This window comes from Hipposideros armiger, unplaced genomic scaffold, assembly GCF_001890085.2.
Source record: "Hipposideros armiger isolate ML-2016 unplaced genomic scaffold, ASM189008v1 scaffold_63, whole genome shotgun sequence".
Classification (NCBI taxonomy): Eukaryota; Metazoa; Chordata; class Mammalia; order Chiroptera; family Hipposideridae; genus Hipposideros; species Hipposideros armiger.
Genome location: NW_017731413.1, coordinates 4,368,637 through 4,383,821, shown reverse-complemented (window position 1 = coordinate 4,383,821; position 15,185 = coordinate 4,368,637). Strand labels below are relative to the sequence as shown.

General features: G+C 34.8%; 1 protein-coding gene across 2 annotated transcripts in view; it reads right to left on the bottom strand.

Moving 5' to 3' along the window:
• Window positions 1-2,063: 2,063 nt before the first annotated feature.
• NTN4 (netrin 4) overlaps window positions 2,064-15,185 on the bottom strand; it is a 95,684-nt gene continuing 82,562 nt past the window's right edge. The window contains exons 8-10 of one of the 2 annotated variants that reach the window (XM_019641700.1): window positions 12,282-12,350; window positions 9,356-9,526; window positions 2,064-3,703 (exon numbers count right to left, since the gene is read on the bottom strand). In XM_019641700.1, the coding sequence (XP_019497245.1) occupies window positions 3,567-3,703; window positions 9,356-9,526; window positions 12,282-12,350 (377 nt within the window). In that variant the 3' untranslated portion in view covers window positions 2,064-3,566. The remainder of the gene's footprint in view (window positions 3,704-9,355; window positions 9,527-12,281; window positions 12,351-15,185) is intronic. The other variant, XM_019641699.1, reaches the window with a different exon arrangement.

Genomic DNA, 15,185 nt, shown 5'->3' with positions numbered 1-15,185 from the left:
GTCAGTAATGCTCAAAAAGCAGAGAAATGCTTAAATTCCTTTAGTGAAAGTGTAGGAAAACAGGGACTAAGGGTATCATTTTTTTTTAAAGTATTCTCAGATAAATCATTCTCTGAGAGACTTAAAAAAAAATCAGTCATGCAAGACACACCCCTTTGCTTCTATTCCATTTTTATCATACCAATCTCCCTTGCAAAATTGAGGTTATTCACAAATATTTTCCTTCTAAGCTGTGGGAAATAATTCTTTAGTAACTTTGGCTCCTTGATAAAGTGAGGTTAGGAGACTGCTTATCATTGAAACAATGAACAGAAAAGCAGTTCAGTCCTGGGGCCTCTGGAAAACTCCTCAGCAGCGCAGGCGGTGCTCAAGCTCCTTGTTCTCAGGCATTCCAGGGGAGTGGCAAAGGGACAGCCAACACAAGGAATTTTCAAGGTTCTTTTTCCCACCATTTAGAGTTGATAAGTCTCTGATCATTCAGAAAAGGTTTTGTTTTGCCAGAATCCAAAGTATCCCAAAAAGCTGTGTTTACCCATAATAGGCCTTGCTCTCTGTTTAATATAGCCAGATGGATGCTGATTTTTGGACTCATGGTCACATCCCCACAGATTTGACCTCATTTAGTGGACACTATTAAAAGATTATCCCATTATTGAGACTTTCCATTGCATCAAACACTAAATATTAGTAACATTCCTCTATGGGGAAAGTGATGTAATGAGAGGGCAGAGACAGGGTTGACCTCAGGCAAATTTTGCAGAGAGGTATGTGGAAATTATGCAACTAATCTGTTGACTAATAAAGCCCCATGGCATAGGGAGTCAAGCTCTGGGGGCAGAGACTTTCCCAGTAGCTTTTGAAGGAAGTGTTCAGGTTTGTACGCAGCCATAGATGGAAGTTTTATTTGACTCTGTTGCCTTGGTACCAGGACGGTTATTTTGAAAGATGCCTGGGAGGAGAAAATGTATATAGAAGTGTGGCAGAATGATGGAATTATGGAATGGAAATGGGGTCATGGGACGGCTAGCTTACACTCCATTTTGTTGTTTAATTTTACAAATGGGAAACAGAGTTTTCTTTCCTTTTTTTTCACTTTGGAAGCCCAATGATGCTCTTAAGAAATTAAAACTGCAGTGGAAGGACTGCAAGTGATTTGGAAATCAAGAACTTAAGAAATGGTTATACCAATAATTATATATTCTTGGAATGTTGCCAGATAAGATGCTTGAAAGAGCAACTACAAGATTCTAATCAAGGAGGACTGGGAAGACATACTGAGGTCCAACAATTTGGTAAACTAGACAAAATTAAACTTTATCATTTTTCTTGAACATGCTTTTAAAACAATTGACTACATTTTAATTGTTTTAGAAAACAAATTACAAATGTAGTACATGATCAACAAAAGAAAGTCAAGCAATACAGACATATGCAAAATAAAAAGGGAAAACCTCCCTCTGTCTTTCCTCTCTAAGGGTAAATACTGCTATAATCTATCTTTTATAACTTGAAACACTGTATATATTATAAATGTGTTTTTGGAGTGGGGTCTAATACTATATGTATTGTTCTGTAATTTTTTTCACTTACTATGCCAGTGGACATCTTTCTACTCTTAAAAAAGACATTATTTGAATTTTTAATGGATAATAGTTGTTTCAAATAAAGTGAAATGGAAAAGAAGGCAACTTGGCAATAAGAAAATCCTATATTTGATGTATTTAAAATATTTTTCTTGGCATTATTTACTTACCAACATAAGTTGTTTGTAAATCATTCCCTACTGGATAGCATTCCACCTACTAGGATAAAACAGGACTAAGTAAGAAGCTGAGGAACATGCTACAGGTGATAAATGTAGATTTCATAAGAAAATGTATAATTCTAATTCTATAAAAGGTATGTGTATATGCATAGAAAACAGTCTAGCAACATGGACACTAAAATGTTAACAGCTGTTATCACAGAATGGTTGGAATATAGGTGTTTTTTCCCATTATGGTTTTCTGTATTTTCAACAATGAACTTTTATTACTTTTAAAATTAATTAAAAAGTAAATGTAATATAAAAAATGCAACACATCTGATGAAAAAGACTACAGAAGCTAAACTCTTTTGAATTAGCATCTTCTCCATCCGCAAACCCCAGAGTAACAGAGCAGAAACACTAGTCCTTTGTTTGATTTTCTTAATTTAAGGAATTAGACTTGAGTTTCTTCATTAAAAGAAGGTAACCTTTAGCATCACTGAAAGAGTTGATCAGGAAATGAGACAAAAATCAGGAGATAATATTTCTTTATTACATATAAAAAAATTAACGAAGCAATATATATATATCTTTTGCAAGTCCACAGGACCTCAGGAAAAAAATATGTTCTGAATATGAAGTTAATCTTATGGCACTGTGGTTCATGTTTTGTATATTCAAGTACAGAAGAAACTATGTAGAGTGATTATGCATGGGTACAGAAGAGGAATAATAATGAAAAACTGTAATTTGGTGAACTATCACAACATACATTGTGTCAAAAATATGAGTAAATATAAATGACCATATACTGTTAATAAAGAAAAGGAGGAAATTGTTTCAATATTCAGGTTTAAATACTAAACACACAAATAAAACAAATTCTGTGTCTATAATAACTTTTTAAGTGTATACAAGTGCATTGCAAATAAATGAGCTTTTTAAAATTTAAAGTCCATTTCATTTTTACCAAAGCATATTTCTACACTTATGATTTCTTTTCTCTTATTTTAAAATCTCTTCTTGTTTAGTTTTTTAAAACGTTTCATGATGGCCGGTATATGTGGCATCTAACCACTAGCCTGAACCTGGACTTTATGCAAACATATTCTTTAAGGTTGCATCTTCACATAGTTTCTCCAAGTGTTCAGAGTTAAATAGTACCACTTGCTTTATACAGTCACTTTTGTCCACATGTAGTGGCAATGCTCCTGTTTCAGTAGGTTTTCTTACACACCCTTGTCTTTTCTTTCTGTCAACGGCAGTCTCCAAACTTTCACAACACAAGTGGTAGGCAGTAAAGTGCTTTATACAAAGAAACACTACATACATGTGGAGAGGTTCCATTTTACACCCCATAGACCAAAGTTCACACACATCACGCAAGAGAAGGCTCTTTTTAAGAAATACCTTTTCTGATAGACGGGTTGGGGATTCCTTTAAATCTCATTCATTATTTTAAGTAGTACAAATGTAAGTAGTAACATATCTGAAGCTGGGAAGAGTCCTTTTTATGTGTATTGCCCTTGATGGATTATTGCTAAATATACTGCTATTAAAATATTCTTAACAGTTATGAATTTCAGAATCAGTTTCATAGAAGATAGGCATCAGCATAGGATTTTTCATTCCTCTTCATGCAAAAAACTATTTTTAAACATGGGCCCCTAAGAGAAAGGTTAGACAAGGCCCATGCATTGGAACATTTCTATACATTTTGGCACTTAAAAACAATTCCAGTTTTATTTTTGAGGTCTCCTTTCCATTGTTTGTAGTTTATACATAGAGAAGTGCCATTATGTGCTGTACACCTTTATTGCTACTTGCACTCTCTTTTTAAAATATCCATGACTTTTCTTCCAAGAGATGGTTTCCAGTGCTGGACAAAACTTTTCATATTCACAACTAGTTTGCCTGTTCTTACATCCTCATGTCCTGCTACAAGGTACTCCAAACCTAAAAGAGAATGAAAGGGGTTATATAGTATCATAATTTATTGAAGGGGGGAGATGTAATTTCAGCAGTTTCATATATTCATGGTTCATGGTTTTATATATCCATGGTCGAAACCAGAGTAATAGACAATACCAGCTTGGCATTTACTAAGTGCTTACTGAGTGCTTTACATGTATTATCTCATTAATCTCAAAAATAACCTTATGAAGTAGGTATTGTTTTTCTTCTTGTTTTACAAATGAGGAAACTAAGTCTTGGCAAGATTAAGAAACTTGTTCAGTGTCTCTCAGTAGTAGCAGGGCTTTGACTTAAGCTCAGGTCTGATTTTAGAAGTTTTACTCTACGCCACCCCATCCTCTATGGTAAAGAAGTAAGGATTCCACGGGCACTTAACAGTTAACGTCTATATATCAGCATTCCTTGGGGACTCACTATGTATTGTAGTGCATATTAAGGAGGATTTTCTAAAAGTTTAACAGCTATTTGGGAAAACATTGGAAAAGAGGTATGGATTATACAAAATAACACATATTCCCTATATAAAGTCAATATGTTTTTAGAATACAGGATGTTTGTTTGTCATACATGGAGCTGACTTTATAATTCAATATTCTTCCCAGGCTTCAAATAAAAAATTTTGGTTAACAAACACATGCACAAAATGAAAAGACAGCCTCATTATCTATATATTAATAAAAATAAATATTATAATCTCAGTAGATATTTGTAGTGATATTAATATTGGTGTTTTGAAACAATTTTTTTTTTAGCTGAGCCATCCTGCCACCTGTTGGCAGCTCAGTGGCAGCTCAGCTCGAGCCGGGCATCGAACCACTGTTGCTCAGAGCTCAAACTCTTGAGTGAGCTTTTAGCCAACTGAGGAAACAATTTTTATTAATATAGGCTAGAGCAAATAAGTAATTATGTTTATAAAATAAAAATTTCCAATATAAGATAAAGCAACATAGACTTTATTTTTTTGGGGGGGGGTATTGGAAACTATTATTTTTTAATTAAAAAAAATTTTTTTTCAGTTATAGTTGACATTCAATATTATTTTATATTAGTTTCATTTATATTATATAAATGGTTAGACATTTATATAATTTATGTAGTAATCCTGCTGATTACTCTAGTCCCACCTGGCACTATACATAATAGTTGCAAAATTATTGACTATATTCTCTGTGCTGAACTTTAAGGAGACATATATTTTTAAATTCAAATTAAGAGAAAACACTAGATGTTAAAATTCAATAAAAAATATCCATTTAAACTCCTGGTTTAATATACATATATTCTTGTTTATTCACTGCAATGACCTAGAAAAAAATGTCATCCCAGTAGTAATGAACTTCTGTAAGAGACATGTGGTCTCTAATAACAGGTCTCACTAAAAACAAAACAAAACAAAACAAAAAAACAAAACAAGGCTTCTTGGAGAATGGCTTATTCCAGGTCCAAGACAGGAAGATACAAGGAAAGCATGGGATATCTGACTGAGCAAGGAAGCTTTCAAATATTAATGGGGATCATTTTTAAAGGATACAAGAGTTAGCAAGAGGAGGTTATAACTTATTGAAATTGGGATAATTGAGCATCAAGAAACATAATGGTTTGTATTGAAACACACCAAATCAACAAAAATCCATAATTCCAAAATGATACTTAAAAAATACAATTTCAGAGATAAATGAATTTGTCATCTTTTGAGGCAGGTCTTTAAAACCACTCCTTACTTTGACAATTAGAAATTAAAGGGAAAGAATTTAGCATATATCCGGCCTTTACAATAGAACTGTATTTCATGGTCACATAATAGCCCAGCTTGGAAGAGAAGAATGTCAATTTACAGAAGAATGTCAACTAATAAATGAAGGGAATTAGAATAGGAAAACATCATTCTTCAAACTCTAATGAAATTATTGATTTAGGAAGTGATTACCAATGGTGATAAAATCATTAAGTGAATGTTAATGGGAAACTTGATGTTTGTACAGTGACTAAAGCAACAGCACACTCATTATATTCTAGTCTTAAAAGGGGAAACAAACTGCCCAATGGAGAGACCACACCGTTATCATTCTAACCCAAGGGTCAAGTTTAGCAACACCGATGATGGGTCACTCAGTCACTATATATCTTCTAATGTGATTTAACATGAAGTACACAACATGAAGTACACAACATGAAGTGTAATGAATTCTAACCAAAATGTTTATCTTGAACTTTGTTTTAGAGATTACAGAACATATAGGAGGTAGAGGGACAAGCTAATGACACCACAACCAACCAACCAGACAAATGTAGAAGGGTAGGATAATCTACAGGACAGCTGGCCTGGTTTCTTCAACAATAACATTTCTCCAATAACAATAAAAAGGGAACTGTACTTGAATAAAAGATATTTGAGGGACTTAAAAACCAGATACAGTGTGTGATCCTGGATTAAATACTGGCAAGGACAAACCAGCTCTAAGAAACACTTTGGAGGGCTGGCCGAGTGGCTCGTTGGTTAAGAGTTGGCTTGGGAGCACGAGCTCTGAGCAGCAGGGCCGCTGGTTCGGATCCCATATAGGCCAGTGACGCTGCGCCCTCTACAGCTAAGATGGTGAACAACAGCTTGACCTGGAGCTGGGCTGCTGTGAGTCGCCTGCGACAGCGTAGGCTGCAGTGGAACTGCAGTGGGCTGCCATGAGCTACCGTGAATGGCTGGCAGCCAGCGTGAGCGGCCAGCAGCCAGCGTGAGCTGCTTTGAGCCACCGTGAGCAGCTGTCCAATGGCCGGCAACCGATCTGTCTCAGCCAGGAAGTGCACAATGATCACAATACCAACATGGACCAGTGAAGCGACGTCCTCCACAACTAGACTGAAGAACAAAAGGACAGCAACTTGTCTGTTCCCTTTCCCCAATTCCCCAATAAAATCTTTAAAAAAAAGAAACACTTTGGAATCAGTTGGGAAATTGGAATATGGTCTGAGTATTAGTGACAATAAACTAAAATTGAAGCAAAGATCATTTGAGGTTACAGAATGGAACACATACTAAGATTTTGTTTCGGTTAAAAAAGTACAATATATACGTGCACAGAGAATGATGTAGAAGGATTTGCACTAAGATGTTAACATCTTGCAGGGGCAGAAATATGCAATCTTAAAATTTCCCCTAAATTTCTATAACATACATATATTGCTTCTACAATAATAAAAGGGTTATTTAAAAGATTATTAAAATAGATCAGTCCTACATTTAAAGATAGCTATGATGGTGTTTTCCAAAGAAAATAAATAAAAGGAAAGTAATGACATAAAGAGGGTTAACTACTGGAGAGCACAAATGTAAGGTGGATTATAAGGTATTTTAAATTCTTTTAAGGGTAACCTTAGCTTCTGCGTGAAAGTGAATCCCAATATTTAATTAACAGACTAGTTAAAACATAATGTCCTTGATATTGTTTGTATCATCTCTGAAATAATAAAATTCTCATTAAAAACACCATAAATAATTTTTAGGAAACTTCAATGTTAAATCTAGTATTTAAAATGAATTTACTTTGAAACTATAAATAGAACAAATGCTATAGGAATTTGCCATTAAAGTATAAATATAAATTGAATTAATAAAAGTGATACTGAATAAATCCATAAAATAAGGAGCAGCATCATGCCAAAAATTATCATGGACAGTTCTGTTATCTGTTGCATTGCTTGTTAGCATTTACATTTTATCTTTTTATTTTCCTATCTCCATGCTTTCGACATCTATTTTGCTACATGCTTGAGGGCACAGGGTTTATTTTATACCCATAAAAGAAGAAAATATTTCAGTGCTAGCCTTGACATTCTAAAATATATAATTAATGAATGAGTAAAAATATGTATGAGTGTAGGAATGAATGAATTTGCAGGGAGACCCATTTAGATCTCTTCTTTTCAAAAGTAGCAAAGGAAGCAAGTTGGTGTGTAAGGTTTCAGAATTTTCTTATCAGCTTTCTTTGGCCTTAGCTATTGAACTTGTAAAAATGGAAAAAACAAAGTGAAATGAAAGAGTGTCTGGTTTTGCTTTGGCAGGTTCCAGTCTTTTCTTCAAAGCAAGTAAACATGTTTTCAAGAATTCTTTGAATAATTGCGTTTATGTTTTCAATTGTGATGAAATCAGTTGATTCTTTGACTGTTTGGCAGGAATCTGATTAGGAAGTATAGTTCACTTCCTGGAGGCTCAGATGGTCAAAGCTTTTGTTTTTAATGTCTTCCTAAAAAAACTGGGCAGATTTTTTTTTCTCTTGCCAAGAGAGTAGAAGGTGCTTATAGAAAAAGCTCCTGTGCACAGATGGTTGGGAAAAAGAATGCAAATTAATGACTGTTTCTTGTATTCAAAATCTAAGATTCTGATTACCTCATTTGTTCTTTGAAACTGTATTTATTTATTTTAAAATGTCTTATTTTCTTTTCTTATTAACATTTAAATTGATTAAAATTCTGAAGGGGTAGAAAAGGGTGGGAGAGATTAGTTAACAGTAGAACTAAAGTCAAGTGTTTGTATATCATTGTTCAGATGGTTTAGGTTGGGGGGGATATTTTATTGATAGTTTTTCTTTCTCTCTCCATTGATCTGTTTGTTTCTCTCAAATTTATTTACCAAAGACCACAAAGGACTTCTTACTAAAATGACTGTGGTTTCCTGGATTTATGTATGGAAGGATTTATATCCAGAAGAGAAATCATGCACCTATTTCAACAGTGCCATTAAGACACAGATGGCAACTACAGGAACAGGGAAATACAGAAGATTTTAAAAAATATTATTTGTTTTGCTAGAACTTACTATCTGGGAACTATGTTACTATTATTTGGGTACTAATGGTACTGGGACACTATGATCAAAAATCTAAATTCCATCCTTAAATTTAATGAGGGAGACGGAAAAATAAGCAGCTTATGACACAGTATAAAGAGTGTACTTGTAGAGTGTAAAGGTATGAATCCCATGCTTACTTGCTTGTCTCTACCTCTGCTAAAACATTTTGAAGTGCAACTTTCACTCCATTCCAAGTTTCCCTAAGATTCTACAGGGTTTTTTCTTTTTTCTTTTCCTTTTCCTTTGCTTGTTTGTTTATTTCCGCTGTTTCTAGTTTGAAACCAGAATGATCATTTAATGAAAAACAAGATGATGAGAACTTGAGAGTTGTTTTCTCTCCAGGAGAAACAGATGCTTCTCATACAATAGTAAAAATGAATTCAATATTATTTGCACAGATGAAATTTTGCATTTGAACTTCCTTTGGGAGCAAGTTCTACCCAGGGCACCGTAATAGGACCTAGCTTTCAGATAAAGTGTTAGTGGCAGATAAATTCATGAAAGTGCTTTCTATTGCTACTGACACCTGGAACCAATCTGAGACTTCTCTTTCAGGACAGAGGATATTATATTGCTGGATTTTAAAATATTATACTTTAATAGAGCACCTGGAAGAGAAATACTTTTTTTGATGTCAGTTCAAAGAATTCCATTTGGGTTTTCCCCAGAATTCAGATGTGAAAAGGAGAGATGTTTTTGCTCAGTTTATTTAAGTTGTGGTTCAGAGAATGTAAGACAAACAGCAAATCAGCAGAGACAAGGTAGTTTAATAACTAGAAAAGTCTAATGCTCACCAGGATTGAGGATCGGACAAGTGCAGCCTCTGTTAGTCCATGACTCTGGATATAATGTTCGCTTTCCTCGTAAAATTTTCAATTTGGTAGATTTTAAGACCTTTTTAATCTTCACATTGACCTCGGCATGAGATCCTTTATCATGAGCTGATAAAATCTTTATTTTTATCACTGTAACAACACAATTCCAAAAGTCAAAATGCATAGAATTTCATTTATCTTTTGAGGTTTGAACAACTTACATATGCATTTCAGAGTACAATGGAAAAGTGAATTAATGATGATGAGAATATGGAAATTTGCTTTCAGAATCATTAGGCTCATCGATTTTGCACTGGCTTCATTTCATTAATATTAATTATACTCTTCCTTCTTGGACATTTTCAACTGCTACTCATCCCCATATCACTATGCTAAGAGAATATCAGCCATTTGCCTACTGCAAATATAATCTTAAACACATTCAGCTATCAAATCTAAATAGAAAGAAGATGCATAGGAAGTAGTTATATTCTGGTTTTTGTTTAGATTCTGACTATATTATACTCTTCTGGCTAACTGTGTATAATGTTATGACAAGGAGCAAATGTTATTGCCAGGATATATTTTAAATATTCTAAAGAGATTAAATAATACTATTGATTACTTAAGCTTCTCATGGTGTAAAATGCAAGCTGACTGGAGTTAGAGAGGCTGTCCTATGTGATGGCAAAGTTCCAGTGTTCTATATGACTCATGGGCCTATTGTGCTCTAGCAACTACGAAGTGGATGTTGAGGGTGGGAATTCGGTAATGGAATAAGTTGGGGTGGGGAAGAAAGTAGACCTAAGGAGCATTGGATGCACTATTCTATATTATTAGGAGAGTTCCCACAGGCTCATCTATATCTTGATGGAAGATTGTGTAATGAGAGAACCCTATCCTAGCTGGTCCCATATCCTGAGCATATGGTTGTCAAACAGCTAGCTTTATGGGATAACCAAATTTTAGACTTCTAAGGGGTCCTCAGAACTCGTCCAGTTTTGTTTCATGTATGAGGAGGCAAGTTTTAAGAAATGAAGTGAACTGCTCAAATTTGCATGCCTGGTTGGCTAGAGGTAGAGTTTGGACTAGAATCCTGATGAGATAGTTGCATGAAAGGTACATAGCACACATGGCCAGCGCTCAATAAATATGTTTTTTTCACTAGACTATAAGCTCAAAGAGAGCAGGGACATTGTCTATTCATTACGGTAGCTCAATTAAGTGTTTGCTAAAGGAATAATCAAATCAAGTTTTTTCCATTAAGCCAGAGAAAGGGGGAGTGAGGGAGAAACCTTTTTTCCCCCAAGTCTGTAGGTATATTGCACTTAATAAGACCAAAGTTTTCATTACATCGTTAAGAGCATTCACGTTCACTTAAGCAGAAAATAATACTGTTGCATTAAAAGATGCCAGTGTGGTTGTTTGTCAGTTCAGAGACCTACTGAACTGCGTGATAATGAAAACCAGTTGATATTTCCACTGATCTGACTGACTTTGAACTAACTGGTCTTTTTTTTTTGCTTTTGATAGTAAATACCATTCCCTCTAAATGGACTTTTCTTTATTAGGCACTACAATTTTCAAAAGTTTTATTCTATTATTTAGTCAAGTTGGCAGGTTAAAGAAGGGAAATATGCATGTAATTTTAGATAAGATTTATGAGGTTTTTAACATTTACTTTTATTTATTTATTTTTTTACCTCTTATGAGATTAAATACAATGTTATCAAGAACCTAAACACTTGGTTTTAGAAATCATGACTTAAAATTTTCTCATCATTGTAATGATATTTCAGGCCCTATAAAATATGGCACAGTTAAAAAACCTAGACACAAGCATATGTTGGCAAGGTAGGGTATCTTTAATATATTTAATAGCAAACATAAAGCCATTTAGAATTTGAAGATAGTAATAGTCGTTTTTTAGGGAAGTGACGTTTTTCTTTGTCTATATGCTCTATTTTCCCGGTATTTGAGAGGTAGAGGAATTTAGAGTATACAGAGAAGACAGGGAAGAAACTCAGGCAGACAGCTTGTCTCAGAGCCTCACAAATATACAGAGGGTGCCAAAAAAAATGTACACACATTTTAAGAAAGAAAAACTGTATTAAAATTGTGATACTCAATATATACCAATAACAAAAGATGAAGTCAGGTTTGACTTCTGCAATGACAATGGGTGCTCAAAGTGGTTAGCATCAGTGTCCAGACACTTCTGATTACAGCAAACTACTGCTTGAGCAACGCTGACCAGTGTCCACTTGCATACATTTGTTTGGCACCCCCGATATATCCTTTTCCTCCTCCCCACCATTTACTGAGCATTTAGTATGTGCAAGGTAATGTGCTATGTGCTTTTCAAAAATCTCATTTCATGGGGATGGTAACATCATCCCTATTTTACAGATGAGAAAGTCTGGAGAGGTTAAGTTACCTACCCTATAAACCAGAAATCAAACCCTTATGGGTCTGAGCTCAACGCCTGAGCTTTTAATCTCTGAAATACTGCTTTAAACTGCTTTCTGCTTAGTATTCCCTGATAAATGCCACAGGAATCATTCAAGTGACTAGAGACTTCCCTTTTAGATAGATTACTAAGATAAGAAGCACCTGTAAGCAAGGATGATGTATCATGGTTTTTACTTTTTGTTCTTTGCTTCTTCTCCTTAAGGAGGATAACCTTGCTTTTGCTCTACAAGCCTCTTGCCCTCATCAGGACATTCAACACCATCCCTATTAGGAAAATCTAGGCCAAGCCCAGAATACTGTGTTTAGCATTATTATATAAGACTAATGCTTTGATTTAGTGAGAATGTCATATACTAGGCATCCCATTGCCTAGAAAATTCTTTGTACTCAGTTTGAATAGATTCTCAGAAGCATTCAAGGACTTCAGACTTACCATATGAATATTTCATTCCACAGAATGCCTTGGAGTTTCCTAATACCTGTTCCTTACATTCACATTTACCTACAGAAATTAAACAAAAAATTGTGTTAGTTATTTAGAAACAACAACAAAAAAAGAAATCGGCAAATAAATCCGGTAACATTAGGCTTTAAGGCTTGAGTGATTCATATAATATAATCCATACATACTAAGAAACCATGAAAAGTCATTCAAAAGAAATAAAAGTCATTTTCTGAACTGAATTAGTTATTATCCAATAAAGTATTGACCTAAGAGAAATACAGAAATGTAGAAACAGTGATATATTTTAATGCTTGTAATTGATGTTGTGATATATAGTCCAATATTAATAGTCCATGCTAATGGAAAGGAACAACTGAATGGATTACCTATAGAAGAGGCAATTATCTTTGGATAATTTTTGTAATGTTCACCAAAGTAAAATAACTGGGTAGTCCTTTGAAGCTAATGCCATCTAATTTAAAAGTATTTATTGAGCACCTATGGTATGGAGGACATGACGCTATATACTGCAGAGTAGATAAAGATGAACAAGACACAATTCTTGTCTTAAGGGTTACAGTTCAGTAAGATGAGTACAGCATGTGTATAAACAGTGGGAAGTGTTCTAAGACAGGTACAGCATGCTTGGGTGGGAGAGTCACATGTTTGGGGGGATGGGAAAAGTCTTCATGGGTGAAGAAGGATTTGAAGTGGGCTTTGAAGAATAAGTAGGATACTTTATACCAACAGTTAAAATCATGTATTACAAATACATGTGAGAGATTTGCCAGAGCTTGCGGAAGACTTTCAAAATGTCTTTGTATATAGTCTATATATAGTATTCTCATACTTATTTATGTATCTGTTTCCTCTCTAGTCTGTGATCCTTGAGGCTACTGGTTATGTCTTATTCATCTTTATATTCCTAGAGCCCAGAATGGATCGGATTTTGATTCTTACTAATTTAACAATTAGATAGAATTCCCTTCCCCCTCCCTTCTTGCCCTCATGCATTGCATTTCATTTCATAGGCATTGAGCAGTGATAACAGCAGGTAACATTTACTGAGGAGTATTTACTATATGTCAGGCACTATTTTAACTGTTTTACATTTATTTACTCATATAAGATTCTAACATAATAGAAATTTGACAGGAATATAGAGATAAAAGAGGGAGCAAACAAATGTAAGAAAGAAATGGCAGAGTACGTTCATGGAAGAGTCAGTGATTCTGTTTATCCTGGGTACAGACTGAATAACGAATAGAAGGTATCATGTAGAACCTTGATTGATATGCAATTAGGGCCTGAATTTAGTTTGGTAGATAAAGGGGAATTTTCAAAGCTATTAGCTTAAAGAAGTTACTATATATACATATATATATATATAATATAATAAATACTATATATATAATATACAAATACATTTTTATATAATATATATATATAAATTAACCTGGCATTACCATATCAAAAGTATTGGAATGGAGAGAAAATGGAGGCAGGGACCAATTAGAAGCTAGAGAAATTGATAACAACAGTAACCAAACTGAGCATTAATCATAAACCATATAAGGAATTTTATCCCTGTGATCTTTAATATTTATAATAACTGTCTGAGGTATGTATTATCAAAACATGAAGGCTCAGAGAAGTTAATTAGCTTGTTCAAGGTGGCATAGCTAACAAGTAGAAAAGCCAGATTTTAAGTCTGGGTTTGGGAGACTCTGCAGCCCTGAGCTTTCCACTACTCTGTCCCGCTAAGACAGATGGATTGTGGGTCTGAGAGGTGGCTATGGGTCTAGATAGGGGGAAATATCAAGGGAGAGAGTTAGGGTCTACAAATTTCGTCAATGGATTGGATGAGGTCAAGGGAAGAGGAAACATAAAAATGAACTTGAAGTTTTCAGCCCAGGTGACAGAGATTATAGTATCACTAACAGAAATAAGGAAGTTAGGAGAAGCAGAGCATTCAGGGGTGTATAATTTAAGGGGTTTTTTTGGGGGTTTTTTTGGTAGCGATCAGTTGTCTAACTTAGTTATTGAAAGGCTAAGGAGTAGCTCATAAAAAGGAGAAAAAGCTGAGGAACTGGAACTCTGAAAGGACAGGAATCAGGAGAGCACCAGAGACCCAGAACTATTGGGTAGTCTCATGGCTTTCCCCACTGGAATCGTGAACTCTCATCAGTTTCAGACTTTGTCGCTTTAAGCTCAAGATTTAAATTCCAGGGACAGAATATCTGACTGGCCTCTCCAAGACTATTAAATTGGGGAAGAATGGTTCCTCAAAGGAAAACTGGGTTGAACTGCCACAGAAATAGCAGGAAAGAAGAGGAAATGGATCTGGTCAGGCAAAACACACCAGGGGTCTAGTACGAGGAGAATATAATGGATTAGAGCTGCTGACAGAATATCCAAGTGAAAATGAGAGTGTGATTCTGGTGAGACTGGATAGGAAGACATAGCAATGTGGAAAACAGTGACATATTGGCTTTAACTAAAGCTTGTCTAGAAATCAGAGAATGAGATTCGCAAGTAGAAAAATCACGGTGGAATTAAGTAGTGAGAAAGAGAAATAAAAGGTACTTATTGTCATCTAAACATAGCAGAGAGGATTACTCAGTCAGAAATTGTAGTAACTTAAGTGGACAGCTCACTGCCTTGGCTAGTTCCCCTAAAGCAGGAGAGTATGGTAACAATCAGCTGTAAAACCTAATGGAACTCCACGTGGCATATATTATTCCTCAGTGTAATGTTCTTCTCTTCATCCTACAAGGACATACATAGGTCTGTTATTTGAGGATCTTTCTTTGGCTGCTTTCCAATACTCCCTTTTTCATAAGAAATCAGATATTAAAATTTGTTTCGAATGGATCTTTGTTGATCAGCCTT